Source organism: Bos indicus, chromosome 10 (assembly GCF_029378745.1).
Source record: "Bos indicus isolate NIAB-ARS_2022 breed Sahiwal x Tharparkar chromosome 10, NIAB-ARS_B.indTharparkar_mat_pri_1.0, whole genome shotgun sequence".
Taxonomy (NCBI): domain Eukaryota; kingdom Metazoa; phylum Chordata; class Mammalia; order Artiodactyla; family Bovidae; genus Bos; species Bos indicus.
The window spans coordinates 17,560,458-17,588,173 of NC_091769.1; the positions used below are offsets into that span (position 1 = coordinate 17,560,458).

The 27,716-nt window shown below is 36.7% G+C and overlaps 1 protein-coding gene across 4 annotated transcripts in view; it reads right to left on the reverse strand.

Moving 5' to 3' along the window:
• The window catches only part of UACA (uveal autoantigen with coiled-coil domains and ankyrin repeats), an 85,627-nt gene that overhangs the window by 11,901 nt on the left and 46,010 nt on the right, over nucleotides 1-27,716 (reverse strand). For all 4 annotated transcript variants that reach the window (XM_070797005.1, XM_070797007.1, XM_019968198.2 and 1 more), the window contains exons 3-14: nucleotides 22,455-22,543; nucleotides 20,748-20,812; nucleotides 19,880-19,937; nucleotides 12,772-12,842; nucleotides 12,563-12,669; nucleotides 10,857-11,038; nucleotides 9,738-9,775; nucleotides 6,858-6,926; nucleotides 5,846-5,953; nucleotides 5,287-5,319; nucleotides 4,671-4,769; nucleotides 596-626 (exon numbers count right to left, since the gene is read on the reverse strand). In XM_070797005.1, coding sequence (XP_070653106.1) covers nucleotides 596-626; nucleotides 4,671-4,769; nucleotides 5,287-5,319; nucleotides 5,846-5,953; nucleotides 6,858-6,926; nucleotides 9,738-9,775; nucleotides 10,857-11,038; nucleotides 12,563-12,669; nucleotides 12,772-12,842; nucleotides 19,880-19,937; nucleotides 20,748-20,812; nucleotides 22,455-22,543 — 950 coding nt within the window. The remainder of the gene's footprint in view (nucleotides 1-595; nucleotides 627-4,670; nucleotides 4,770-5,286; nucleotides 5,320-5,845; nucleotides 5,954-6,857; nucleotides 6,927-9,737; nucleotides 9,776-10,856; nucleotides 11,039-12,562; nucleotides 12,670-12,771; nucleotides 12,843-19,879; nucleotides 19,938-20,747; nucleotides 20,813-22,454; nucleotides 22,544-27,716) is intronic.

A 27,716-nucleotide genomic window follows, 5' to 3' on the forward strand; every position in this document is an offset into this window, starting at 1 on the left:
TAGTCAAAATAAAAATGGTATCATTTGCAATTTATAGGATGAATATTACAACTGTACTTAGCTAAGGAATAATTTAATATTCAATAGGAAGCAAAAAATTAGATTTTATAGAGAAACTTTAAAATTGGAGAATAAACACAGTGAAGATTAATTATGTAAAGTCTTAAAATAATAAAGAAGTATTTATGGAACATCTAAACAATTCTAAAATGCTTACCTGCGTGAGGCTATATCCAAAGATTTTTCCAAATCAGAAAACTACGTTTATGTCTCTTTCAATAAAGAGCAAATCCCAAATATCACAGGTTAAATGTCTTAACAATCAATATGCAAATTTGGTAATTTGTACAATACACAATTTAAAAATTTAGGTCCTAAGGAAAATCAGAGCCTTAGTGATTACCCGATTTTCTGCTAAGAGACTATAGGAGTCATTTTAACCTCTTCCCTGTGCCATGCTGAGGTATAAGATACAAGCAGTTGATGAAGTTTTACAGCAGGAGTATCATATAGTCAGACAAAATAAAGAGGCATAAACATTCTTTTTTGCTTCAACTGGGTGAACTGTAATGATAATCTATACTTTCATACTTACTGAAATGACTTCCTGATCCTAAATGATCACTCTGAAATCAGAAGAATACATTAAAACATTTTAGATGAATCAATTTTGTTAAATTCTGTATCTATTTCAGCTCTAAATGATCCAGCCATAAAACCATATTTTCAACATTCCTTGTTTCTCCTGGGCATTATTCTACTCAAACTCACAAAAAGGCAAAGCACAATTAGCGAGATCAGTTGGGAATAAACTACTTCACTAAGCATTTTAATAAAAGCAGACAAGTATTTCAAGAAAAAACTTTGACTGTTCAAAAGAAAAGCAAGCTCCAAATGAACTGAAACAACTCTGAATACGTACTCTCTGCTGCTTCTTTACCTCAAAAGGAAGGAAATGCCACAATCGCACCAAGAAATCAATTGCTATATCACGGTTGGGGAGCAGAAACCTTACCTCATCAACTATGAAACATTAGCCTAACCCTTTCTTTCAGATTTATAAAACACCAAAGAGCTGAGGCAAAGAGCTGCATACAGTTTATAATAAGCCCACCAATGCATCAGTTAGGAAAAGGAGAATAATAGAGAAAATTTAGATACTCTGAGTTAAAGTATACTTGGATTGCTCCCTATCCCAAGTAAGCCAAGTACAAAGAACCTAACAGAAAGTAAAATACTATACTGTCAAGAGTAAAGATATGCAGATGTACATCATGTTTCTATATTTTTCTATATTCATACTAATGGCTGTGTGTCAAACTCTGATAAGTGACCATGATAAAAACGGCCCACAGTTCAATAACTAAATTAATGTCCCACTAATACTTATTGCCCCAAGGGTATGGAAAAAGATCTGTAAACTAAGGTAAGCTCTGTGTTCTAAATAATATTTAATACTAGAATCTGCAATAGGTAGTAAATGGGCTTACACATGTATGGGTGAAGGGAGGCCATGGCACATAAGAAATTCAAAAAACTTAGTTTGGACATATTACCTTGCCTTGATGACTCAAATGACAACAAATGCATGAGTTACAACATAAAATTAGCATTGTTCTAAAATATCCATGTTTCCCAAACTTGTTCTATAAAAATAAGGAAAATGCCTACATAAAGTACCACACAATTGCACTCATCTCACATGCTAGTAAAGTAATGCTCAAAATTCTCCAAGCCAGGCTTCAACAATACATGAACCATGAACTTCCAGATGTTCAGGCTGGTTTTAGAAAAGGCAGAGGAACCAGAGATCAAATTGCCAACAGCCGTTGGATCATGGAAAAAGCAAGAGAGTTCCAGAAAAACATCTATTTCTGCTTTATTGACTACGCCAAAGTGTTTGACTGTGTGGATCACAACAAACTGTGGAAAATTCTGAAAGAGATGGGAATACCAGACCACCTGACCTGCCTTTTGAGAAATCTGTATGCAGGACAAGAAGAAACAGTCAGAACTGGACATGGAACAACAGGCTGGTTCCAAATAGGAAAAGGAGTACGTCAAGGCTGTATATTGTTACTCTACTTATTTAACTTATATGCAGAGTACATCATGAGAAATGCTGGACTGCATGAAGCACAAGCTGGAATCAAGATTGCCGGGAGAAATATCAATAACCTCAGATTGCAGATGACACCACCCTTATGGCAGAAAGTGAAGAAGAACTAAAGAGCCTCTTGATGAAAGTGAAGGAGGAGAATGAAACAGTTGGCTTGAAGCTCAACATTCAGAAAACGAAGATCATGGCATCTGGTCCCATCACTTCATGGGAAATAGATGGGGAAACAATGGAAAGAGTATCAGACTTTATTTTGGGGGGCTCCAAAATCACTGCAGATGGTGACTGCAGCCATGAAATTAGAAAACACTTGCTCCTTGGAAGAAAAGCTATGACTAACCTAGATAGCATATTAAAAAGCAGAGACATTACTTTGCCAACAAACTTCTGTCTAGTCAAGGCTATGGCTTTTCCAGTAGTCATGTATGGATGACAGAATTGGACTATAAAGAAAGCTGAGTGCCGAAGAATTGATGCTTTTGAACTGTGGTGTTGGAAAAGACTCTTGAGAGTCCCTTGGACTGCAAGGAGATCCAACCAGTCCATCCTAAAGGAGATCGATCAGTCCTGGGTATTCATTGGAAGGACTGATGTTGAAGCTGAAACTCCAATACTTTGGCCACCTGATGCGAAGAGCCAACTCATTTGAAAAGACCCTGATGCTGGGAAAGATTGAAGGCTGGAGGAGAAGGGGATGACAGAGGATGAGATGGCTGGATAGCATCACTGACTCAATGGATATGAGTTTGGGTAAACTCCGGGAGTTGGTGATGGACAGGGAGGCCTGGGGTGCTGTAAACCATGGGGTCGCAAAGAGTCGGACATGACTGAGCAACTGAACTGAACTGAACTAAGTATTACACATAATACAGCAATGCTGGTGGCAGTTAATGAAGACTTTCAAGCGAGATGAGATAGCAGTGGATATTCCATACAAATTATGATTCCTTAGTTTTTAATAACGGCTTTCATAAACACTTTATAATTTTCTCTTGGATGGTTAAAAATCATTTCTAGCATAAAAATTCATTTGATTGGGGAAAATGTCCCCATTATACTGAATGCAAAAACTTATAAAATAGGATGTATAATAAGAATCCATCTGAAAAAAAAAAAAAAAAAGAATCCATCTGATGAATTCATGTGTATAACACAAGTTATGTACAAAGAAGGGGCTTCCCAGGTGGCTCAGTGGTAGAGAATCCTCCAGTCAATGCTAGAGACACAGGACATACGGGTTTAACCCCTGGGTTGGAAAGATCCCCTGGAGGTGGAAATGGTACCTCACTCCAATATTCTTGCCTGGAAAACCCCATGAACAGGGGAGTCTGGTGGGTTGCAGTCCATGGGAGTCACAGAGTCAGACCCTACTTAGAGACTGAGCACACACACACACACACGTACAAAGAAAGGTTTGAAAGGATGGTCAGGTGCTAAGAATGCCGGATCAGCATAGATGAGCCTTGTATCAGCATAGATGGGCCTTGTATCGGCATAGATGAGCCTTGTGTCGGCATAGATGAGCCATGTGTTGGCATAGATGAGCCTTGTGTCGGCATAGATGAGCTGAGCCTAGTTCTGCACTTCATAAAAAAGGAATGATGCAGTATGTGCTCTTTGCGTCTGATTTCTTTCATGCAACATTGTATCTGTGAGTTTCATCCCTGTCTTTATATTCTTCTTCATAGCAAGTACCCGTTCTTTTTTTTATTTATTTACAAAGAAAAAACTGACTTTTGTTATGTATTTTGGAGTTGTATCTCACAATAAAAAGACTCACATCGAATCGGCTACTCTCTTCAGTGACCCCAGTGCTGAACAACATTTATAAAAATATGTATTATGGCCTCGAAAAATACATCTATACAGTTGCAGGTGTGGAGAGTGGTCACCCTTGGTGCAGGGAGCATGAGGAGGCTTCTGGATAAAGGTGATGTGCTATTTCCTGATCTGGGAGGTTTGATTTGTGAAATTTGTGAAAATCCTTCAACTTATCCATTTTAACATGTACTTTTTAACGTATATTGTATTTTGATTAAAAGTTTTTAGAAAAACATAGTCTTGGAAAAACTAAGAGCTAACTGAGTCAACAAAAGATAAGTATATGATCTGAACCTTATTAACACACTACCCTCACCAAACAAGTTTGTATATGCACAAGGCTCTTTCTGAGATAATCCTGGAATTACCACTATTCATTTAAATGATGCTTTTTATTAATACCATCAGAATCACTGTAATTTTACAGGTAAAAGTATGATGTTTTGAAATGGTAAAAATGGACAAAGAGGAAGGTTGGGGAAGAGAAACTGGAACTGAACTAAATGTTGGTTTAATCAATTTCAATTATTTCATTTAACCTTTACGACAACTCCCTGGGAAAAGGAACAATCACCCCAATTTTGCCAAAGCAGCAAAAAGCTCAGAGACTTTAAATGAATCACCTGAGGTCACACTATAAAAGAGAGAGTGATAATTCAAATTCAAGTCTGACTTCAAGCCCTTTACCACTTCCATTGTAAGTTACACAAAATACTTAAGCTTTCTGTACCTCAAAATACTTAAATCTACTTTTCAGAGCCTCAATAGTTCTTAGGCTTTCTTCATGCTGCTTTTCTTTGGCTGCCAAAAGGGACTTCAGCTTTTCTTTCTGAAATGAAAAGGAATAAACACAGCACAAAATCATACTGTGCTTGAAATACATGTGCGTGAAATGTATTACAGAAAATGTGCATTAGAATTACTTTGAGGACTATCATTAATGAATTCTCTAACCTGGTAGATTTTTTAACTATTAGTCAAACTTCATACCAATATACTAATAATATACAAAATATATAAACAACATTATGAAAAACTCAAATTTCTGTGGTTTGTTTTAAGTCATATTATTTTCAGACATTTTCTTTATAATGCTTAGAATTTTATATCTTTTCATGACAAGTCTCACGGAAAATGAGACAGAACAAAATGCCTATAATAACCCATGCCACTATTCTCAAAACATGATTTTACAGTGACACATAGGTTTTGTTTTTCCCTTTGAACAATTAACCAAAAGATAAATTCTGTCTCCATCTCAATTTAGGACTTAAAACTTCTACTGCAATATTCTCTTCAATTTACATAATATTTTATAGCTTTAAAGTAAAACTTAATCATCCTACCTCACTTTCCAGATCATCAGCCACCATTACTTCCTAAATTTAAAAAGAAGAAGAAATATATTTTCACTCTTGAAAGTTTAAGAAGCATGAGCTTAGCAAATATCTTCTAAAAAGATGTGCATGTCATTAAGCGTGGGGTCAAGGATGTGAGAAGAAAATGCCTGTGCCACCACGTCTGTGCTCTCCACTGTCATTCATTCATCTCACTAACCTTGTTCACAAGCACTTTACACTCGTCTGACAACCTATCAATTCCTTACAACTCTTACTCGCTCTTCCTCCTCACTTCTGCCCATTCCTTCCTCTCCAATCCCACAACTCCAGTGTTAGGACCATAGACCAACAGTGTTCTCTGTTCTTAGATTTGACATTAAGTTTCACACAAAGGTCTCAATAAGATATAAGTTTCCTCAAGGGCAATGACCTGATTTTACCTCCTTTAGCATCTGGCACCGTGACTTGCTGGGAGGGTTTGATCGTTAACAATTTGTTATTGACAATGATGAACACTCACAGTAAAATAGTTCTGGATGTTTTTGGTATCGTGCAGATTATTTACCTCATTCAGCTGTAGCTGTAAACCATTGACTTTATCCAATAATATTCTCTGTTCTTGCTGAATTTTTCTCAATCTCTCTTTCAGATCTTCATTTTCAATCTCCAGATCCTTCAACAGTAAAGATAACAGGCGCTAGACCAACTTTAAAGGAGCAACTCTTAAGGAAGAAATTTCTAAAAGCAGCTCACTATCATATACATATACAAACAGCTTTAAGTATAAAGATACAATAATTTCAATGACATTTAAATAACAAAATCTATACATGAGAAATAATGTAGAAAATTACAGTCCTATGATAACTAATAAACACAACTATATATATAAGATAGCAAATCATGATTCTAATAAATAAGAAATAAAAGCATCATCTAGAAATAGAAAATAGAAGAAGAATATGTCATTTTAACTTTTCTATAAAATCCTCCCAAATTGTTTTTGTTTCATTGTACAGAAATGGTTATTCAACTTATATTTTAATGGTATTTGTCACAAAGTAAACCATTTAATTATGGCTCATCTTCCAATGCAACCCAAATAATAATTATTTTCTGAACACTTTAATGAACATAAAAGGTAAAATTACTGTATGGATAACAAAAAATTTTTTTAGTCAAAATTTTAAAATTTAAGAAAATGTTCAGATTTTGTTTTATTCACAGTGATAATCATTTTGTCATTACAATTAATTTTCTGAAATACAAATGTATGATTTATGGCCTAAAACAGACATATTTATATCAACAAAAAGTTATATAAAGTTATTTACTTCCTAATGTATATTAAAACAATACTTACTGTAAGATAATACTGACACAAACATTCATATCAAAAGTCAATTCATTTAGAAGGAATTATGCAAGAAACAGAATCACAAAACATAACAAGCTTTTCTTTCTGCCCTTACTTATCCACACCACTTCCCATTTTTGCTTCCTTTCTTGTCCCAAACCTCACTACAAACAACACTGGAATTCTCTGCAAAGGAAGATACCAATGTTTTTCTTTTTACCTGAATGTTTTGATGCTCCCTCTGATTTGACTTCGTATTTACTTCATCTAGCATCTGAGACAAATTTCGCTTTGGTAAAACATATGAAAACACAGGTTAGCAAGTGTGAGAATAAAGAAAAGTACATTTTCCTCAATAGGAAATATACCCAATTAGTGATTTTCAGCTTATCCAAGTTCTAATTTTCCTGTGCAAAACACAAGGTGGCAGTGTTTCCACTTAAACTCCAAATGGAAAAGATTTAACACAGGTTTTAAATGAATCAAATGTAGTCTGTTTTTAAATACTAAAAAATAACAGAATTTAGAAATCTCTATTATTAACTATTTATTTTCACCAAAGTCACAAAATTTTAAAAAGAAGACTTTATACTAGAGGCAAAACTCAAGTTATACTAAAAAGCATCAGCTACTATTCCCAAAACAAGGGAACTGGTATTTAAAAAGAGAAGGGAGAGTTATATTAATATTGAAAGAAAATATGGAAATTATTTCTTTGAGTACTGATGAAATAAAATATCAAAGGGTGTGATAAGAAAGAGACAGACAATGCACTGACGAAAGCTACATGAAAGACTTCTAAATGACTTGGCTGGTACATGATCTGTTTCTGTACACTTACTGCTTTGAAACTTTATTCCAGCTTAGAGACTTGCTTTAATAAAAACACAACACAATCATTAAACAAGAGAGAAAATAACCTTTTTTTGCCCAAATTGATCTGTAAATCTACACAATAATTTGAGAGCTAAAAAACCAAATAAAAAAGTAAATGCGTTAATTCTCTAAAGTAATTATGTTTTGCATTATTTGTTGAGTTTTGTTTAATCAAGTGTTTAAACTATCATTCAAATGAACTTGGATTTGGAATTAGAGTGAAAAAAAGTTCCCATTAAGATGATACTTCGTATCCACCGTTTGGCCCAAACTACATTTCTAGCTTCATTGCTTCTACCAAAGGTCCGTTCTCATGTGGAATCTGACCAGTCTCATCATACCATGTTCTGCCCTCGCCTTCCCTTCTGGTCCCTAGTTCCTGTCCCTCTGTCCCTCTACTGCCCCTTGGATGTGTTAGACATGTTCCCTCGTCAGAGGCTTGGTACTTGCCATTCCCTCTGCCCTTGAGGCTTCACCCACAGAGCTCCTGGCTCCCTCTTCACTTCCTTCAGACCTCTGCTGGAATGTCACTTCCTGACCACACCATCTAAAATAGCTTCCTGCCCTCTGTCTCTGCCTCCCTTCATCCTGTTCTGCTGGTCTTCAAAGCATCTCCTAGGATACTAAATACCTATTTGTTTATTATTCATCTCTCTCACTAGGCTAGGAGCTCCATGAGAGCAGGACTTTGAACACTGATATTCCCAGCACTTACAACAGTAATGGGCATAAAGTCAGTAACTGAATACATCTTATTTTTAAACTATAGGCTTCTTAATAACAAGGATTACATACCCTTTAGTTCAGAAACAAATCCTATTTATAACAGCTATTATAAAATGTATTGAATAAATAACTGAAATAAGTTTCGTTGTTCTTAGAATATTAATTCCATGAATTCATTTAGATAACTTATTCATTAAGATACCATTCCCATATTAATATTCAATAATTCTTTCTTTTAAATACCTGTATATTTCAGAATCATTTTTCTCTGAATCTGGGTGAGATGACTGGTACAGTTATAAGAGTATACATTTTATTTCCCTCTACCCCAACTTAGGTTATCTAAGGAGACAGCTGCTCCAGATGGAAAAAAAGTGACAGCAGACATGACCCATGCATGGACATATCACTTAATTCTGATGGACTGAAAGGGCAGCATGCTTTCATATAGCTTTCAGATTCAGGTGCAGGCTAGAGAAATGATGCAGAATGATGACAGGATGGCTGAGAAGGTACCTGATTACTTTCTCTTCAGGGTTTGGAAGTGTTCAGGTCCTTCTCACTAGAGAAAAGCTGAAAGCCTGGAAGGGAACAGCCAGCAGAAGAGGAGAGTTGCCTACACTAGCTTTGGGCAAGACGGTTAGAGTGCGTAAAGCAACCCCACTCGTTTTAACTCAGAGATCAGGGGAAATAATCAGACATCTACTGAGACACAAAACCAGGGTTAAGTAGTGATCTGATAATTAAGTTAGTGCAAGGGATGAATTACTTCATGTACTGTGTTTTTTTAAAAGTCAGTGTGAAAGTCGCTCAGTTGTGTCCGACTCTTTGCGACCCCATGGACTATACAGTCCATGGAATTCTCCAGGCCAGAATACTGGAGTGGGTAGCCTTTCCCTTCTCCAGGGGATCTTCCAATCCCAGGGATCAAACTCAGGTTTCCCACATCGCTGGCGGATTCTTTATCAGCTGAGCCACAAGGGAAGCCCCTTTTAAAGTCAAGTCCTCATTAAATTAAATACACACAGCAAAAAAGAAAACCAAAATGTTAACAGTGGCATTGAAATCACATACATAATCTTTGTTGAATTGTTTTCTTCACTTCTTGTTGCACTGACAGAATTTTCCCACATCAGGATATATTTGGTTCTGTTACTAAGCGAGAATAGGAAGCTGTCTACAGTCTGCCAGCCTAACATTCATCATCAAAGAATCTCAACAAGGCGCAACATTTCACACTTGAAAGTGCTGGATGTTCAGCGATCAGGAGGTTGCTTATTGCCCACTGGATATATTCACTGTAATTCAGACCCACTGTCTCAAGCTGAGTGACAGTATCTGTATAAAGCCTCAGGATCTCATGACCTAGGTTCTACATGGGCATGATTAACTGAGAAGAGAGAACAACATTAATTTAAACTCAAAACAGTTAAATATAACTATTAACCAGGTTTGCTAAGCACTTCACTTAAATTGTACAATATACATAATTTTTAACCTGTTGTAAAGATGGTCCTTTCTTCCAAAGTTCTCTCCCTGAAGATTTAAAGAGAGGGAAAGAGAGGAGAAAGAGGAACAGTGAGACAGAAGGTTAACTCAGGTAGATTTCCATTCCCTAATTATATAATTAAGTCAATATTAAAGAAATAAATTTCAAAGTTTCTTTATAGCTTACTACCTTACAGTTAAACAACAGTGAAACATCACTTTTGCCTATCTAATTGGTACAGTATTTTTTTCCTATGATAACATCCATGTAGATAATATGCAATGCTAGGGAGGGGAGGGAGGTGAAAAATGAAAAATTGAAAACACTCCTAAATGAGAAGGCAACTTGTTGATATATATCAAAAGCTTAAAGAAATGTGCATAACCTGAAACCACCTGACTCAATTTCTAGGAAGTGATTCTGCTGCTGCTGCTAAGTCACTTCAGTCATGTCCAACTCGGTGCGACCCCATAGACGGCAGCCTACCAGGCTCCCCCGTCCCTAGGATTCTCTAGGCAAGAATACTGGAGTGGGTTGCCATTTCCTTCTCCAAGAGATCTTCCCAACCCAGGGATTGAACCCGGGTCTCCCATATTGTAGGCAGGCGCTTTACCATCTGAGCTACCAGGCCAGTGGCAGAATGAGTGGCTAATTTTACTTGCTGTGTTTTTCTGTAATTTCCAATTTCTCTTTAATAAGCATAGAAATGTACTTGACACAAGTATTCAATAAATCTTGGTTGAATATTTTATATACACGTTTAAACAATGATTCTTTAAAACTTTTTAAGTATAAGACCTTAAATCCCTCACCCCTCATCAAAAAATATGTATTAGTAAAACCCTTTATTTGGGTCTTTCTTTTCAGTTCTTTAATTACTCCACAGTAGAGTAGGGTTGACTGGATAAGCTAGATAGTAAATGTAACACACACTGCCTCAAAATGAGTGACTAAAGTGTAAACCCGCACAGCTCAGGCAGAGAGGGAGATGAACCAGTACTGCTTAAGGTAAGGAGTGTTTTGCCCCTTACAAATACTGTAGCTCTACCATGTAAATCTTAAAAAGCTATTCTTTATTAGCACGCTTTATTAACTAGCACTTTTCTAATGACAGAAAACTGCTGGTACCTTTGTTGGAATTTTCTGATGCAGTCTTCAGTAAGGTTAGAATGTCCAGATTGTCACCAATTCTTGCATAGTAAGAACTGTCATGGCCAAGGGCGTCCAGCAAGGTCACGTCAGCGCCGTTTTTGATTAAGACTTCTACTGCATCTTTGCAACCATACTCGCATCCTAGCATGAGAGCAGTCCTACAAGGGAAGACGGAAGAATAAAAGACCATAAGGAGGATCCAAAAAACATTTCAGAAATCTCTTTCAGAGGCCCCATTCTTAAAGAACAGATATGACTTTAAAAAGCTATATTGTTACACACACAGATTTGACTTCATATTTTATATTTTAACTCCATTGCATTTATAAAAACATGTGCTTGTGTCTTAGTTTGCAGGGCTTCTCTTAGTTTACAGTGGCTCAGATGGTAAAGAATCCTCCTGCAATGCAGGAGACCCAGGTTCAATCCTTGGGGATCTTCCTGACCCCCTGAGAAGGGAATGGCTGCCCACTCCAGTGTTCTTGCCTGGAGAATTCCATGGACAGAGGAGCTCGGCGGGAGACAGTCCATCAGGTCACATAGAGTCGGACGTGACTAAGCACAACACAGCAATGAAAAAGAGACAAACATACTTGGAAAAACATCAGATCTATTAAATAAGACATTATATACATCGATCAGCCAGATCACACCTCTCTGATCTAAAGTTTATTTTTATATCAAATTTTATTAATCATGCTTGGAGCCAGATTATAGTATCACAAAAACAAAGTAATACAAATAAAGTCACTTTCTTAAAAATCACACTAATGATTTAACTGCTTAAGAATTTCCTCCTTTGGGATGCCTGAACAGTAAAAACGATCAGAGCTATAAAATCTGACATCCAAAGACTATTATACTTATCTACTTCCAGGGAACTGCAAACAATAGAATACATGTTTAAAAGAATAAAATTAACTGAAAAGAAACCAATAATTTTACTAGTAATCATCTATAAAAGTCTCAGAAACTTGTCATAAATTATTATAATGCTTCACCTGGTGAAATGGGCATATTTTAGATACTTTGTTGTCAGAAACTCTGTGACTGTAAACATCAGAATTACAATATAGCAAGTAGCATGATACACTAAGCCCAGAAAAGAAGACAGGGAGAAATACAGACAGAAATTGTTCGTGTACATCAATTAAAATAACATCAAATACAGATGCAGAAGTAAATGAATGGAATCTGTACTGGGGTACAGAAATGAACTCAGTTTCAGAGATGGAGGTGGCATGGTGCCCAGGTAGAAAGGAGAGAAAACAGCTTGAGAAAATCTACACTGAAACATGTCCATCTCCAGGACAGCCGAGAACTCCTTTACTCTCAAAAGATTCACTAATGAAGAAGTAGATTGTAGATGTAGCTTTTTATTCTTCTTCCTTATTTGAGCCCATTTCACTAAAGGTTATTTTAAAAGTTAAAAATAACTAGGATATAATTCCTCTTTCTTCAGTTCTTTGACTCAAACACAGGCCATAGTCACTGCATATATTTCGAGTTCATCCTCTCATCATCCCCTATTTCCCTCTCCCCTCTTCTTCAGCCAATTCTGAAGAAAAATAAGTAGTGAATGCTAATTCCAAGGAGGGGAGAACCACAGGGAGTGGAAAGGCCAGGTCACAGGATCACTGGGCATCCAGCTCGTGTCTAGGGAACCTTGATAAAACAATTACCTGTTTTGTTTGTCTCTGGAATTAATATCCGCCCCTCTATCTATCAGCAGTTGACATATTGTTGGCCTACACATCTGGGTAGCCAGAACAAGTGGTGTCCGCCCATCCTAAGCAACAAAAAAATAAGACAGCATTAAGACAACAGATCTCCCAAAATGTGAAAGTTAGAGCCCATGAGTTGAAATGACAATAAACATAAAGTGACTTACTACATCTTTGGCATTCACCGAGGCCCCATGGTCGCAGAGCAGCTGTATGCTAGAAGGACAGTCTGCCATAGCTTTGAGGGACAAAGGAAGATGATAAATGGTGAACATCTGCTGCTAACACGTGGTGTTTTGCAAGACCCTATAATATAAGGCCTAAATTCTTCAATCCCTAGAATACCAAGCTTTACATCCTCCACTCTCAGTTTAGCACTATAAGCATCAATTTTTCTATCTGAAAATGGATTAGACAAGATCATTTTGTAAGTTTTGTATAATTTATTAGAACCAAGGAATACTGTCATTCTTATAGAAGATAAGAATATACTGCTGTTCTAAGGGTAAACACTGACAATGAAAATCTAACTTAAATTTTCTATTTAGAGTATATTTTAAAATATGGCTATGACTGACTGGACCCTTGAAGTATTAGCTGAGGTTTCTTTTTTTTTTTTAAAGAATCATATCCTTTCTTTTTTTTTTTTTAAATAGAAGAGCTACAGTTAATAGAGTATGACTCATACAGTTCACATGCCCTTTTCAAAGCAGAAACTGCAATGTCTGACCTTAATTATGCAAAAAGCAGGGTCATTTTGCTAAAAATTATATTACAAAGTCACATCATGCTTCTCTGATTGACACTGGAGTTCATTTTTGTATCAGGAAAAAATGGTCAAATTCATAAAATGTGTTTATACTTCCCATGAGTTTTTACAAATTTCTATGAGTTGATATTAGGTTATCTGTACAAAACAACTAAGTTAATTTTCTTTTTTTTTTTGGTAAAATTCAATAAAGTAAAACCAAACATACATTAAAAAGATCAAGTAAATTTTTCATGTCTGATGTCTTTAATCCAGCAATCTTTTATATAAAATATACCATCAACCTTTTAAAAAAGATAAAACTGAAATCAAATACATTAATTCCAGAATTATGAAATGAACAACCATTCAGGTTCAAATAAAAATGAACAAATGTAATAGATAAAAAATTTGAGAGTTATACCATACTGCATAAGTCAAGTCAGTATTAGAGGTGCTATGATGGAGAATGTTAGCTGTTCTCCCTTCTTCCGTGGTAATAACTGTGCCGGTCACAGCGTGGTTCACCTAGACCATAGGTCCCAGTCTCCTCTGCATGCAGGCAAGACTACATGAGTTAGGTAGTGCCAGTTGAGTCTGACTGGAGGGATGTGTGCTACCTTCTGAGGCTAGGGCTGCAAAATGTGGTTATACATTCCTCCATAATCTTTCTCTTTCCTGTTAGCAGGAAAACAGATACCTGCAGTCAGCTTCAGCCTTAAAAGAGGACAACACCCCAGGCAATGGCAGAACTGCAAAATGGAAGAAATCTGGGTCCCTGCAGGACCATAAGGAGCAGAGGAACAAGCCAATCTGATCATCAGGGCTGGGACATGAAAGAAACTGTGTTTTTTTTAAAGCCAATGTTATTTTGTCACAGTGGTAGAATCTTGTCCCTAATAAAGACAAAAATTGCTACTGGGAGTCAGGTGCTGCTAATAACTAAACAAATAACTAAATTATATGTCACCGGTTTACTGGATGGATACTAGGTAGTCAGTAAAATGTATTTCAGGCTAGGAACCTTGTGATTTTTCTCATGCTGTAGCAAAACATTTGCTAGATTTATCTTGTGTTCCAATTTAAAAGGTACACCATGCGACTATGGAACCTTTCTAGGTGAAGCAAAAGAAAAGAGCCAAAATTTTAGTACATCTTGACAGCTGCTTACTGCTTTTAGTAAGGGATTTTAAGAAAGTGATGAGGTTAAGCAAGAATTAGTTATGCACACTGTTGGAAGCAAACAGAGTGCCTAGATATTTGGGACCTCACAGGTATAGGAAGCCAATTATTTCTCTATACCAAACAGCAAGATCTAAAATTATTGCTGGGCACAACTTTTCTCAAAGACTGCACAATAAGGAAAATAAAGAAAGGGGGGGAAAAAAAAGGTCCAGTCCTGGAATAAAGATCAAATTGAGGATACTATATTCCTATACAAGACTGTTATTTCAGATGACTTTGAGACAGCAGTATTAAAATGAAGTAGAGAACAAATGAACTTATTTTCAAAACAGAAGCAGAGACACAGACATAGAGGACAAACTGACCGTTACCAGGGGACGGAGGAGAGGGATAAACTGAGGTTGGAATCAACATATACACACCGCTCTACACAAAATAGATAACTAATAAGAACCTACTCTATAGCACAGGGAACTCTACTTAATACTCCACAGTGGACTATATGGGAAAAAGTCTGAAAAAAAAAAAAAGAGTGGCAATATACATAACTGATTCACTCTGCTGTACACTTGTACACTATAAATCAACTATACTCCAATAACAATTTTTTAAAACCTTGTGAATTAATCTAATGTTCTACACTATATGGAACATTTGATAAATAAATAAATGTTCTAAATTTTGGCCAAAAAAATAAAATGAGGTAGAGAATCATGACTCTAGAAATAAAGACAAGAAATAAAGGAGGGTTAAAATTTTTATGTCTAGAAAATAAATGGTTTCTGGTATATGAAAGTGGCTGGCAACAAACAGGCGAGAAACTTACCAAGGTTTTGAGGGAATGAATATACTATCCCCAAATCCAAAAGCCCAGGCAGCTAAACCAATAACTCTTCCTGCACTTAAGCTACCTTTATAGAAGGCATACCTTCCAGCATTTATTTATCTGTGTCTTAGAGGACAATAGACAAGTAAGAACCTCCGAGATGGCAGCCCTAGGGCCCACAGATGACAATGACAAGGGATTTCTCACAGGAAACAGAACCAGGGGGGCACATGGAGCAGTTAACCAAGAAATTTACTCCCAGACCTCAGCTGAAAGCCTTTGCAAGTTTTGCTCAGCAGCATTTGATACCTGCTATTGATTAGTGATTGCTGTGTATTTCCCAGTTCTCCCTTTTCTGAAAGACACTTTAGTTTATTTATCCTGTTCTTGTTTCATCACTATATATTATGAAGAGTAGATTTCTTTTCTTTGAGTTTACAAATTGTTGGACCAGGAAGAGCCATTTCAGAGCCAACAAGAGCACAGCACCCAGAAGCCCGACGTTGAGGTGGCCTCAGTAACTGGATTGGTTATGTATCCTCTCCTTGGGGAGGGGGCAAAGGTTCTATATGTGGGAAGTAGGGCTGAGGGAATATTTGGAAGGCCAGAAGGCTGGACTGTGGCGACTGTTACCAATCTGTTCTCCCCTTCTTCTACAGTGGAGCAGCTGGGCCGTGACTAGTTATCTAGAGATTACATTTCCGGGCCTCCTTTGCAGGCCACCAACTGACTTTTCTCTTGTTGATGGATTATGAATAAAGGGCTATTTACCACTTCCAAATCTGGGCCTTAGATCACGGGCATTTGCTCCCCCAGTTCTCCTTCCCTTTGCTGCTAGCTGGAACATGGGTATGACTACAATCCAGCTGCAATGACGTAGCTGAGAAAGATACCAGAGGAAAGTGCAGCAACAAGATGGAAAGAATTCAGTGCATGAAAGACCTCAAACCACGTGCTAACCTATATACCAGTCAACATTTTTTTAATAAGCAGCTGGTACTGAAGTTCTTTTATTACATCAACTCAGTCTTCATTCTAACTTCATCAATATACCTAATGAATAAATATTTAGATTTCAATTGGTTAAGTTGTACCAGTTTTTTTTTTAATTTTATTTTATTTTTATACTTTACATAATTGTATAAGTTTTGCCAAATATCAAAATGAATCCGCCACAGGTATACACGTGCTCCCCACCCTGAACCCTCCTCCCTCCTCCCTTCCCAGACCATCCCTCTGGGTGGTCCCAGTGCACTAGCCCCAAGCATCCAGTATCGTGCATCGAACCTGGACTGGCATCTCGTTTCATACATGATATTTTACATGTTTCAATGCCATTCTCCCAAATCTTCCCACCCTCTCCCTCTCCCACAGAGTCCACAAGACTGTTCTATACATCAGTGTCTCTTTTGCTGTCTCATACACAGGGTTATTGTTACCATCTTTCTAAATTCCATATATATGCGTTAGTATACTGTATTGGCACAAAAATAAACTCAAAATGGATTAAAGATCTAAACGTAAGACCAGAAACTATAAAACTCCTAGAGGAGAACATAGGCAAAACACTCTCTGACATACATCACAGCAGGATCCTCTATGACCCACCTCCCAGAATATTGGAAATAAAAGCAAAAATAAACAAATGGGACCTAATTAACCTTAAAAGCTTCTGCACATCAAAGGAAACTATTAGCAAGGTGAAAAGACAGCCTTCAGAATGGGAGAAAATAATAGCAAATGAAGCAACTGACAAACAACTAATCTCAAAAATATACAAGCAACTCCTACAGCTCAACTCCAGAAAAATAAATGACCTAATCAAAAAATGGGCCAAAGAACTAAATAGACATTTCTCCAAAGAAGACATACAGATGGCTAACAAACACATGAAAAGATGCTCAACATCACTCATTATCAGAGAAATGCAAATCAAAACCACTATGAGGTACCATTTCACACCAGTCAGAATGGCTGCAATCCAAAAGTCTACAAGTAATAAATGCTGGAGAGGGTGTGGAGAAAAGGGAACCCTCTTACACTGTTGGTGGGAATGCAAACTAGTACAGCCACTATGGAGAACAGTGTGGAGATTCCTTAAAAAACTGGAAACAGAACTGCCTTATGATCCAGCAATCCCACTGCTAGGCATACACACTGAGGAAACCAGAAGGGAAAGAGACACGTGTACCCCAATGTTCATCACAGCACGGTTTATAATAGCCAGGACATGGAAGCAACCTAGATGTCCATCAGCAAATGAATGGATAAGAAAACTATGGTACATATACACAATGGAGTATTACTCAGCCATTAAAAAGAATACATTTGTACCAGTTTTAAAAACAGGATAATAAAATCTATAATATACAAAAAATTATACACACTTAATGTATACATTTTGATGAGTTGGGACTAAAGCATACATTGTAATACCATCACCACAATCAAGATACTAAACATATGGATCACTTCCACAAGTTTCCTTGTGTCGTTTTGTGTGTATGTGTTTTTGGGGCTTGAGGGGCTTTTTTTTGGTGAGAATATTTATCAAAATATTCTGCCCTCTTAATATATTTTAAATTATACAATATTATGTCATTAATAATATGCAATACATTATTATAGTATATAATTATCTAAATTCTTGTATAATAATTATACCTCAGGTATTTAAAAAAGTAAAAATAACTGGGGAAAGCTGAACATTGAGATGATATTGAAACTATTTTCAAACACACCAAGTGTGATAATGATATTATATTTAGGTTACAAAATAGAATCATTATCTTTCAAAGATAAAAACTGAATTGTTTATGTTTTGGATTTGATTTAAAATATGTCAGGACAGTAGAATAATGGGTGGTGGTATAAATAAATCAAGATTGGCCACATGATCACAACTGTCTAAAGTGGATGAACAGTATAAGGTATTTTAATATGATAGTTAAACATTATGTTTGAAATTTTCCATAATAAAAATTTTTTAATAATTTAAAAAACATGATTATTAATAAGGTTGGATGGATTAAAAAATAACTATGAAAAGGTGGTAGGAGAAGACAAATATCACATGACACAAATTCATACTTCATTAAGCAGCAAAATCATTTTAATATTTCTATCAAGCACAATAAATTAGTGCTACAGAAATGAAGTGTATTTATTTTATGGTGTCAAATTTAAACAAATCTGGTGACTCCATTACTACACAAGCTGATAAGTATATTACATACGAATCTAGGCTTATTTTTTTTAATTACTTAATTATTTTTATACAAGTAGCAATACAAAATTATCATAAAAATAAAAAACTACAGAAACTCACAAGGGTCATTGTGAGGCTCAAATGATAATGTATGTAAAAATTCTTTGCAAATAATAGTACTCTGTTCCAAAATTTTTAAAAATGCACTGTGTAAGAGATTAAACTATCATAAAAATACATATTTTTTTAAAGGAAGAAAATCAAGTTATGAAAGTTTGAAGGAAATTTGAAGTATAATACATTTTTCAAGGGACCACTCTACCTACCACATTATTCCATATACATGAAAGGAAACAGTGTGGTTTTTTTTTTTCCTCCTTTTCTTTGAACTTCTATTTAACTAGGAATTTCAGTCTTAGAAGAGTCCAGCCAGGGGTCAGACTATCTTACATTCCAAAACTCCTTAAATATTTAACTTTTTCTATTCATTTTCTTTAAGACACCTAAAGAATAATGCAGATAAACTTTGATATTAATAAAATCCTTGAAATTACTAATATAAATCTCTTTTAAAATAGAGTACACTGCAATGATATCAGATTCAGCACTGATACCTCTAAACCAAAACAAGCACCACCACCATTAATTGAGAAGTTACTACACGCCAGGCACTATTCATGATTCAGTTATAACCACTACTGGGCTTCCCTAGTGGCTCAGACAGTAAAGAATCCGCCTGCAATGCGGGAGACCTGGGTTCGACCCCTGGGTTGGGAAGATCGCCTGGAGGAGGGCTTGGCAACCCACTCCGGTATTCTTGCCTGGAGAATCCCCATGGACAGAGGAGCCTGGTGGGCTAGTCCATGGGGTCACAAAGGGTCAGACACGACTGAGCGACTAAACACACAAGGCAGTAGCATTATTAACTTCATTCAGTAGATGAGGAAAATGAGGCACAGACATGTTCATGAGGTGAACACAGTTTTTAAGAAAGAGAAAAGTCTTCCTTCTTCCATTTCTCCTACCAGTCCCCAAGCACACACATGGTATTTACAGCTCCTTGAGAACAAGGTTATGGTTTGTTCATCTTTGGACTCTCAGTATCTAGCATCTTGGCCCGTAAATACTGTCTGAATGCATCTTTTTAAGCTGTACAATCTACCCAATTTCAAACTTGAGTAAATAAAAAATTCATAACATTCTGTTTCTCCATGGATTACAAAAACATATGTATGTTAAACTCTGAAGTCAGTTTAAATGCCCAGCCATTTTAACAAAGATTTATGTCCAACCGAAACCTTTGCTTACCTGCATCATGAAGTGCAGTTCTTCCCTGCAGGTCTACATGTTCAGTGGGACAATTGTACTGTTAAAACACAGAAATTTAGTCATGTAAGAAGTTTTATTTTCAAATTAAATATCGTGATTCAAATGAACAGCTGTTATTGCATCTCAAAAATACTGCATTTATCAAAAACTCTAAAGAGTACTAGACAAGTCATAAATAATTTGACATGTGACAAATACAATAACATTATACTATAAATTTAACAGTATTCCAGCAAACAGGAAAACATATGGTACATTACAATAGCATGGAATATAGAAACGGCTATTGTTTGGGTTTTGCTTTTTTTTCCTGTAACGGTTAAAACTTGAACAATTGAATCAGAAAAAAACAAATGAGCTCTGCTGTGAAACTCAATAGCAAACATGTTAAAGGAAACGTGTGACTAGACTCTTCAACTAAAAACTTAATCTAGCCCACTAGTTCATAGAACTTTGTGGTTGCCCAATTACAAGCTTAGCTAATGATGCTATTATACAGTCTGACTTACTGGTGTTTATACAGAAACATATAGATCCTACGCTGTGCCACTTCATCTCAAGTCATATACCAGACCACAGAAAATTCCAATCTCTAGCTAATGTCAACAGGAAGGTCAAGTCTTTGTTGTTTATTTTTAATACACTGAGTTATGCAATTCACTTCCCTCAGAGTTTTTGCTCTTTATTGTTCACATTCTTTCACAAACGATGGAAAAAATATTATGTAAGCTAACAGTCAAAGCTAGCCTACTATTTTCTTTGATCTCAAGTCCCAAAAATGCATTGAAAACACATCTACTATTTGCAGTCCAAGTAATAAAGTCAAAGTATTAACCACTTTTACTACCTGTAGAAGTTTTTGTAGACACAGTGCATGCCCATACTTTGCAGCCAGGTGAAGAGCATTCCTTCCTAGAAAAGAGATCATTTTAAATATACGATAAGGGTTATTTTCTTCACATGTGAATTCCCCTTAAAAATGTGATTGATTTTTCCAAAATCAGTTGACAGATGACTTCATTTATAGGCATGCTTTGGGTTTGTGCTTTATTTGCACTGAAGGAAGGACGGCAAAAATCACTCAGACTGTTCACTAGGCAAAACATCCAAAGCAGAAAGAACACAGACAAAAACAAGAAAGACATATGTCGGAGTTGGAATCAGCACAATACACATATAAAGTTTTATGAGTTCTGAAAAGGTATGGTTAGTCCAAAATTTCTAAAAATGAATATTCTGCATCAATGGAAAACACACACGTGTGTGTGTGTGTGTGTGTGTGCGTGTGTGTGTGTGTGTGCGTCTGTGTGTAATAAACAGTTTTTTCTTCATTCAAAGGTGGCAAGTAAATAAAGTTTGGTCTTCAATTAAGAGTTTGATGTACCTTTAGGTAAAGATTTACCTCACTAACTCATCTGTGATGTCTCTCTTTCTCTCCCTCCCTGCATTCCATTTCCAAACAGAGCTTTATTGTCCACATATGAAGTCACAGGATAAAACATTAAAGTTGTTAAGGAAACTCTCTGCTCTAGGTCAACTCCCATATTTCACTGAGTAACAAAGTATAAGTTCTAGTGATTGTCTATGTGAATGGAAAATTAAAACATTCACTAAAGAAAAGTGATAGCTATATTCAAACACTTAAAGTCTTCCTGTGATATGCAAACAAACTTATGCTATAGTATTTTAAAAGACAGACATAGGTATGACTAAGTTTAAGCAAGCGGCCTGTCTAAAAGAAATAATTTTTTATAAACATAGCTAGCTAAACAGACCAGGTCTCCTCATGAGACCTGATGGTTAAGAACACCGACTCTGACTGTGACTCATACACAGAAGGACCCTGGCATGTGACTTAACAACTCAGTGCCTTGCAGACTCATTGGCTTGATGTGAGGATAAAATGAATTAGTACATGTAAAGTGCTTAGCAGAATAGCATCATCTATTATCATGTTAAAAAAGCATCATCTATTCTTGTTATGATCACTATTGGTGATGCTGTTATGAGGCAATTAGTTCCCCAACAAGTCTAACCAAAGGCCTTAGGACAGCAAGAATTTATATACTGAATAGTACATGCATGTGTGGTGAGTTGCTTCAGTCATGCATGACTCTTTGTGACCCCATGGACTGTAGCCCGACAGGCTCCTCTGTCCATAGAATCCTCCAGGCAAGAAAACTGGAGTGAGTCACCATGCCCTCCTCCAGGGGATCTTCCTGACCCAGGGATCGAACCCACATCTCCTACGGCTCCTGGGATTGCAGGTAGATTCTTTACCACTGAGCCATGAATAGTACATAAGTATAAATTAAATGGCCCCTATAGATTCTTTTAGAATCCTGTAACACTACCAAGACAAACCCTAGACTTCAGGTCTCCATCTGCTAATCTGTTCAGTCATGCTTTCTGCTACACTGCCCTCTCCCCCACAATACCTAAACTAATTAGAAACAAAGTTACGGCCTTCACTCGGTAAATCACATTTAAGTCTGACTGAGAGCGTTATCAGTGGACAGCGCTTGTCTTCTCTGTACTATGGAGGCAAACATACCTGCGGTGTCACTGGTTGTAATATCAACTCCATGTATGAGGATGGCATTCAAACACTCAAGATTTCCCTTTGAGGCCACAACATGAAAGCTAAACAAAAAGAAAATTTTGTTACGCCATGGAAACTACCCAAGGTCAACTTTAATGTTACATTCATGCCATCTTATATTCAATGCTCCTACATACACACACGTACACACATGCATTTTAAAGGCTACACTAAACACCTACATATTTAATACAAGAAAAAAAGAAACTTATTTCACATTACTGAAAAACTCATTTTAATCCATATTTATATCACTACCCCTATAGTTTATCATTTCAATAGCAGAGGCACTGGTATTTAAACCTTAAATGCACTGAAAATTTTCTATCAGATTATTTTACTTAATTTCAAATATACGGAAACTGCCAAAACAAATGAAGATACCACAGAATGCTAAGGCCAAAGAGAGATCAAAACACTTATCCATCTCTTTAGAATTATTATATTAAAGCTGGCATAGAAAAGTTTTCAAAACAAGCTAAGCTATACTTGAAAGCCACAAAAGATCTGGCATCATCTTCTTCCCCCAAAGTACTACCACATAATTCCTCCTTTCACTCAAGAGATCTGTGTGACTGGTTGAAATTTCACACAAACAGGCAGAATTGAACACTTTTTCTAATAAGGCAAGGAAAGCCTACTTAAAAACATAACTTTAAGTCATCAAGTATTCAAGATACAGGATAAAATATCCCAGTGTTTCTTTGATCATCTAATACTTTTTCTTAATGAACAAACACAGAAATACTTTGTGTGCATTAAGAACTGATACTGTATGTAAATACAATAAGACTTATTGGCAAAGGACGTTGAACTCAGGCCATAAACAAGTACAGTAACCACTGTGAAGATGCCAGGAGGTAAAGGCTCAGCAAGGTGCCTGGATACAGACACACTCGGCAGCATACCCTGCAGTAGGGGTCTTCCCTCACCATACCACTTAAAAATTTTATACTTTCCCACTCCCTAAAACCTTAGTACTCCTAGCTCCCTCATCCCTGCTTTCATTATTTTAAATGTAACTATGCATTTCCTAATATATATAAATTCAAATTTTATTTTCTTTATGGTCTATTAATCTCCTCTAAGAAAGCAGGGATTCTTGGCTGTTCTGCTTCCTATTATATTCCCAGAACCAATTAAAGTACCAAACAGATGTATTGTTTTTTATTCACTAAGTCGTGTCCGACTCTTTTGAATCCCCATGGACCACGTAGCCCACCAGGCTCCTCTGTCCATGGGATTTACCAGGCAAGAATACTGGAGTAGGTTGTCAATTTCTTCTCTAGGGGATCTTTCCAACCAAGGGATCAAACCCGTGTCTTCTGCATTGGCAGGTGGGTTCTTTACCACTGAGCCACTTGGGAAGCCCACCAGACAGATGATAGACCCTCAAATATTTGAATAACTGAATGCTTAGAGACAAAATGTAGAGATACCTTGCAAATTCATTTTCAGATATTCAATTATGCCTCCATTAGCATTATGATGAATATAAATGCAAACTAGAGACCAAGCACTAAGTAAAGTAAACCAGGTTTGTGTACAGTTTGAATGAGAGAGAGATACTTCTGATAAAAAGAATATACTGTTCTTAAAAGTCAGATAAGTTCTCCTTATAGTAGAATTAAACTGCAATAAGGCTGAGGGTATCAATTCTTTCTGCAGCACTGAAGTGGGGAATTATATTATGCAATGCACTGAGAGAACTTTTTGAGGAATGGTAATCTCCTTCAAGCAAAGGTTTTTCATCTTCAAACAACTTTGGAGATCTCCTTCTTTGTCTACCTGTTTTCACTTCTTAGCTCACAAAATTGGAAAGACTTCTTTTCGCCAAAATAACTTCGCATTATACCAATGATGCACTACGAGGGCAGAAATCAGCAAATCTACAATGCATTATTAATATGGGTGTGCTATGAATAGTAGATGTGCTTCAGAAAGAAGATACATCAACCATTACACTGTATGCAGAGTTGCAAAGGAGATCTGGAAAACTGCTTTATAGAAATATGCTTTTTCAATAAAAAAATCAACTTTCTCTTTTTAAAAACAAGACAAGTATTACTACTATAATAGGAGAGCCCCGTAATTTGGACAGTCCCCAAATCTGAAGACAACCAGAAAAGCATACAAAATAAGAAATCTGCCTGAAGGTATCAGTGAGCTAACATGATAGTGAAAAATTACTAAGACAGTATGCAGGGAAGCACAGAGGCCCAGAGAGCTGAACCTGGAATACGGGGCTACTTTTTCTCTAGGAGCATTTGCTGGTTAGAGAGAAAAGAACTAAGAGGTTGAACAGTCCTTTGACAGCCTGAGGGGAAGGCGAGTCAGGAACTGGAACCCACAGCTCTCCAAGAGCCAATAGGGATTCTAGGTGAACTTGCCCCATTTTGTATTGGCAAAGGGCTACATCCCTGGGAAAGAGGTGACCAGGAATAAAATAGATTCTTGTAATGACTATCGCAAAGCCTCAAATATTTCATTTTTGAAACTGTATAGAGATCAAGAGCGGCTTTGCTGATGGCTCAGACGGTAAAGAATCTGTCTGCAATGCAGGACTGGGTTTTATCCCTGAGTCGGAAAGATCCCCTAGAGAAGAGATTGGCTACTCACTCCCATGTTCTTGCCTGGAGAATCCCACACACAGATGAGCCTCGAGGGCTGCAGTCCATGGGGTTGCAAAGAGTCAGACATGATGGAGTGACTTACACTTTCACTTCAGAGATCAAGAAGGACTTGTTAATTTTGCCTTACCTTTCAAAAATTAAAAACCAAAAAAAAAAAAAAAAAAAAATTCAAAATTAAACTATTTTTACTATAGAAAATATATTTGTAGTATGTCCTGTACTTAACTAAATATGAAATGCTTTAATTAAGAAACCCTTTGTGTATGAATAACAAAAGGAAAATATTTTATCCTGTGAATCCTAGAAAGACTTCTAATTCTATAGAGAATACCTCAAAAATTTACACTACTCAAGTATGTCATAAACTAAAGCTCACAGTTCATCATAAACTAAAGTTCACAGTTCATCATATTACACCAGATTTGCACAACTATGCAGGTCAGGAAGCAACAGTTAGAACTGGACATGGAACAACACACTGGTTCCAAATAGGAAAAGGAGTTCGTCAAGGCTGTATATTGTCACCCTGCTTATTTAACCTATATGCAGAGTACATCATGAGAAACGCTGGACTGGAAGAAACACAAGCTGGAATCAAGATTGCCGGGAGAAATATCAATAACCTCAGATATGCAGATGATACCACCCTTATGCCAGAAAGTGAAGAGGAACTCAAAAGCCTCTTGATGAAAGTGAAAGTGTAGAGAGAAAAAGTTGGCTTAAGGCTCAACATTCAGAAAACTAAGATCATGGCATCCGGTCCCATCACTTCATGGGAAATAGATGGGGAAACAGTGGAAAAAGTGTCAGACTTTACTTTTTTGGGCTCCAATATCACTGCAGATGGTGACTGCAGCCATAAAATTAAAAGACACTTACTCCTTGGAAGGAAAGTTATGACCAACCTAGATAGCATATTCAAAAGCAGAGACATTACTTTGCCAACAAAGGTTCATCTAGTCAAGGCTATGGTTTTTCCTGTGGTCATTTATGGATGTGAGAGTTGGACTGTGAAGAAGGCTGAGCGCCGAAGAATTGATGCTTTTGAACTGTGGTGTTGGAGAAGACTCTTGAGAGTCCCTTGGACTGCAAGGAGATCCAACCAGTCCATTCTGAAGGAGATCAGCCCTGGGATTTCTTTGGAAGGAATGATGCTAAAGCTGAAACTCCAGTACTTTGGCCACCTCATGCGAAGAGTTGACTTATTGGAAAAGACTCTGATGCTGGGAGGGATTGGGGGCAAGAGGAGAAGGGGACGACAGAGGATGAGATGGCTGGATGGCATCACTGACTCGATGGACGTGAGTCTGAGTGAACTCCGGGAGTTGGTGATGGACAGGGAGGCCTGGTGTGCTGCGATTCATGGGCTCGCAAAGAGTCGGACACGACTGAGCGACTGATCTGATCTGATCTGATCTGATTAATATAAGTAATTTCCCTCAAAACTGAACCTTCGATCAAAAAAGTCTGAACAAAATCTCAAGTAACCATTCATTCAAAACATGCAAAGCATGGGCAGACAAAACTGAAATAAGGTTTCACTGAAGATTTTCATCACAAAGAAGATCCTTTGAACTCTTAACATCATGGCACTTGGGGGAAAAAATACAAAAAACAGTTTTGATATTAAATTTTTACTATTTATACTGTGAGCCCTATAAATGGCTTAAAATTTAGCAAAAATAGAAGCAGGACTCAAAATAACCAGTTTCTGCAGCCATCAAATTGCCTACTTTACAAAACTGAAACAGTACAAAAAATTGGGACTTCTCAAACTTCAATGCTCTTATAAGTAACTTAAAGTCATGCTCTGCTATTTTTATTATATTTATGTATCTAAGCATTCTACATCAAACATTAACTATTCACTTCCTAATATTCATTTCTATATTTAGTATCTGGTTTCTAGAATTCTAAAAAAAAAAAAACAACTCTCTAAAAAAAAAACTCATGCAAGTATAAGGCAGAGAGGAATTTAAGGAAATGAGACTTTTCACCTCTAACTTTGGAAGGTTTCCCAGATAAGGTTTGAATTGCTGTATTTATAGAGGATAGGAACAGAATCTAGATCTACCCTTTAACCCAACCGCTCCCTATCCTCAACATCAAGGGAAATAATGAAGACTAGGAAGCGGTGGGAGAAAAGATACCTGGTTTATAAGCATATAGACAAGCCAGCAGCCTTCAGTAACACAAAAGGGCAGGATCAATGCCTGTATCTCCCTAAGTCACACCAGTTATTCTGCCTCTCTATTGTCCTAGATGTCTTCATTTAAATTAATTACCCCAATAGAAAAATGGATTGGGGTTAAGGGGGAAAGGCAAAGTAATTTATAGAACTCTTCCAAAATAGAAAACTTGGGTTTATACCCCAGGCTGTGAATTTTAATGAGACTAGACACCAAGTTATTTAGCCTCTGTAAACTTCTTTCAGAAGACCACTGTGAGGATCAAACATGATAAGGAATATTAAAAAAAAGCTTATAAACAAAACTGCACCAAATAACCCAGGCTGTGATTTGCCATAGGGCCCGAACAACTAGACCGCTGGGTAGTATTCTAGTAGTCTCTCTCTCACTTT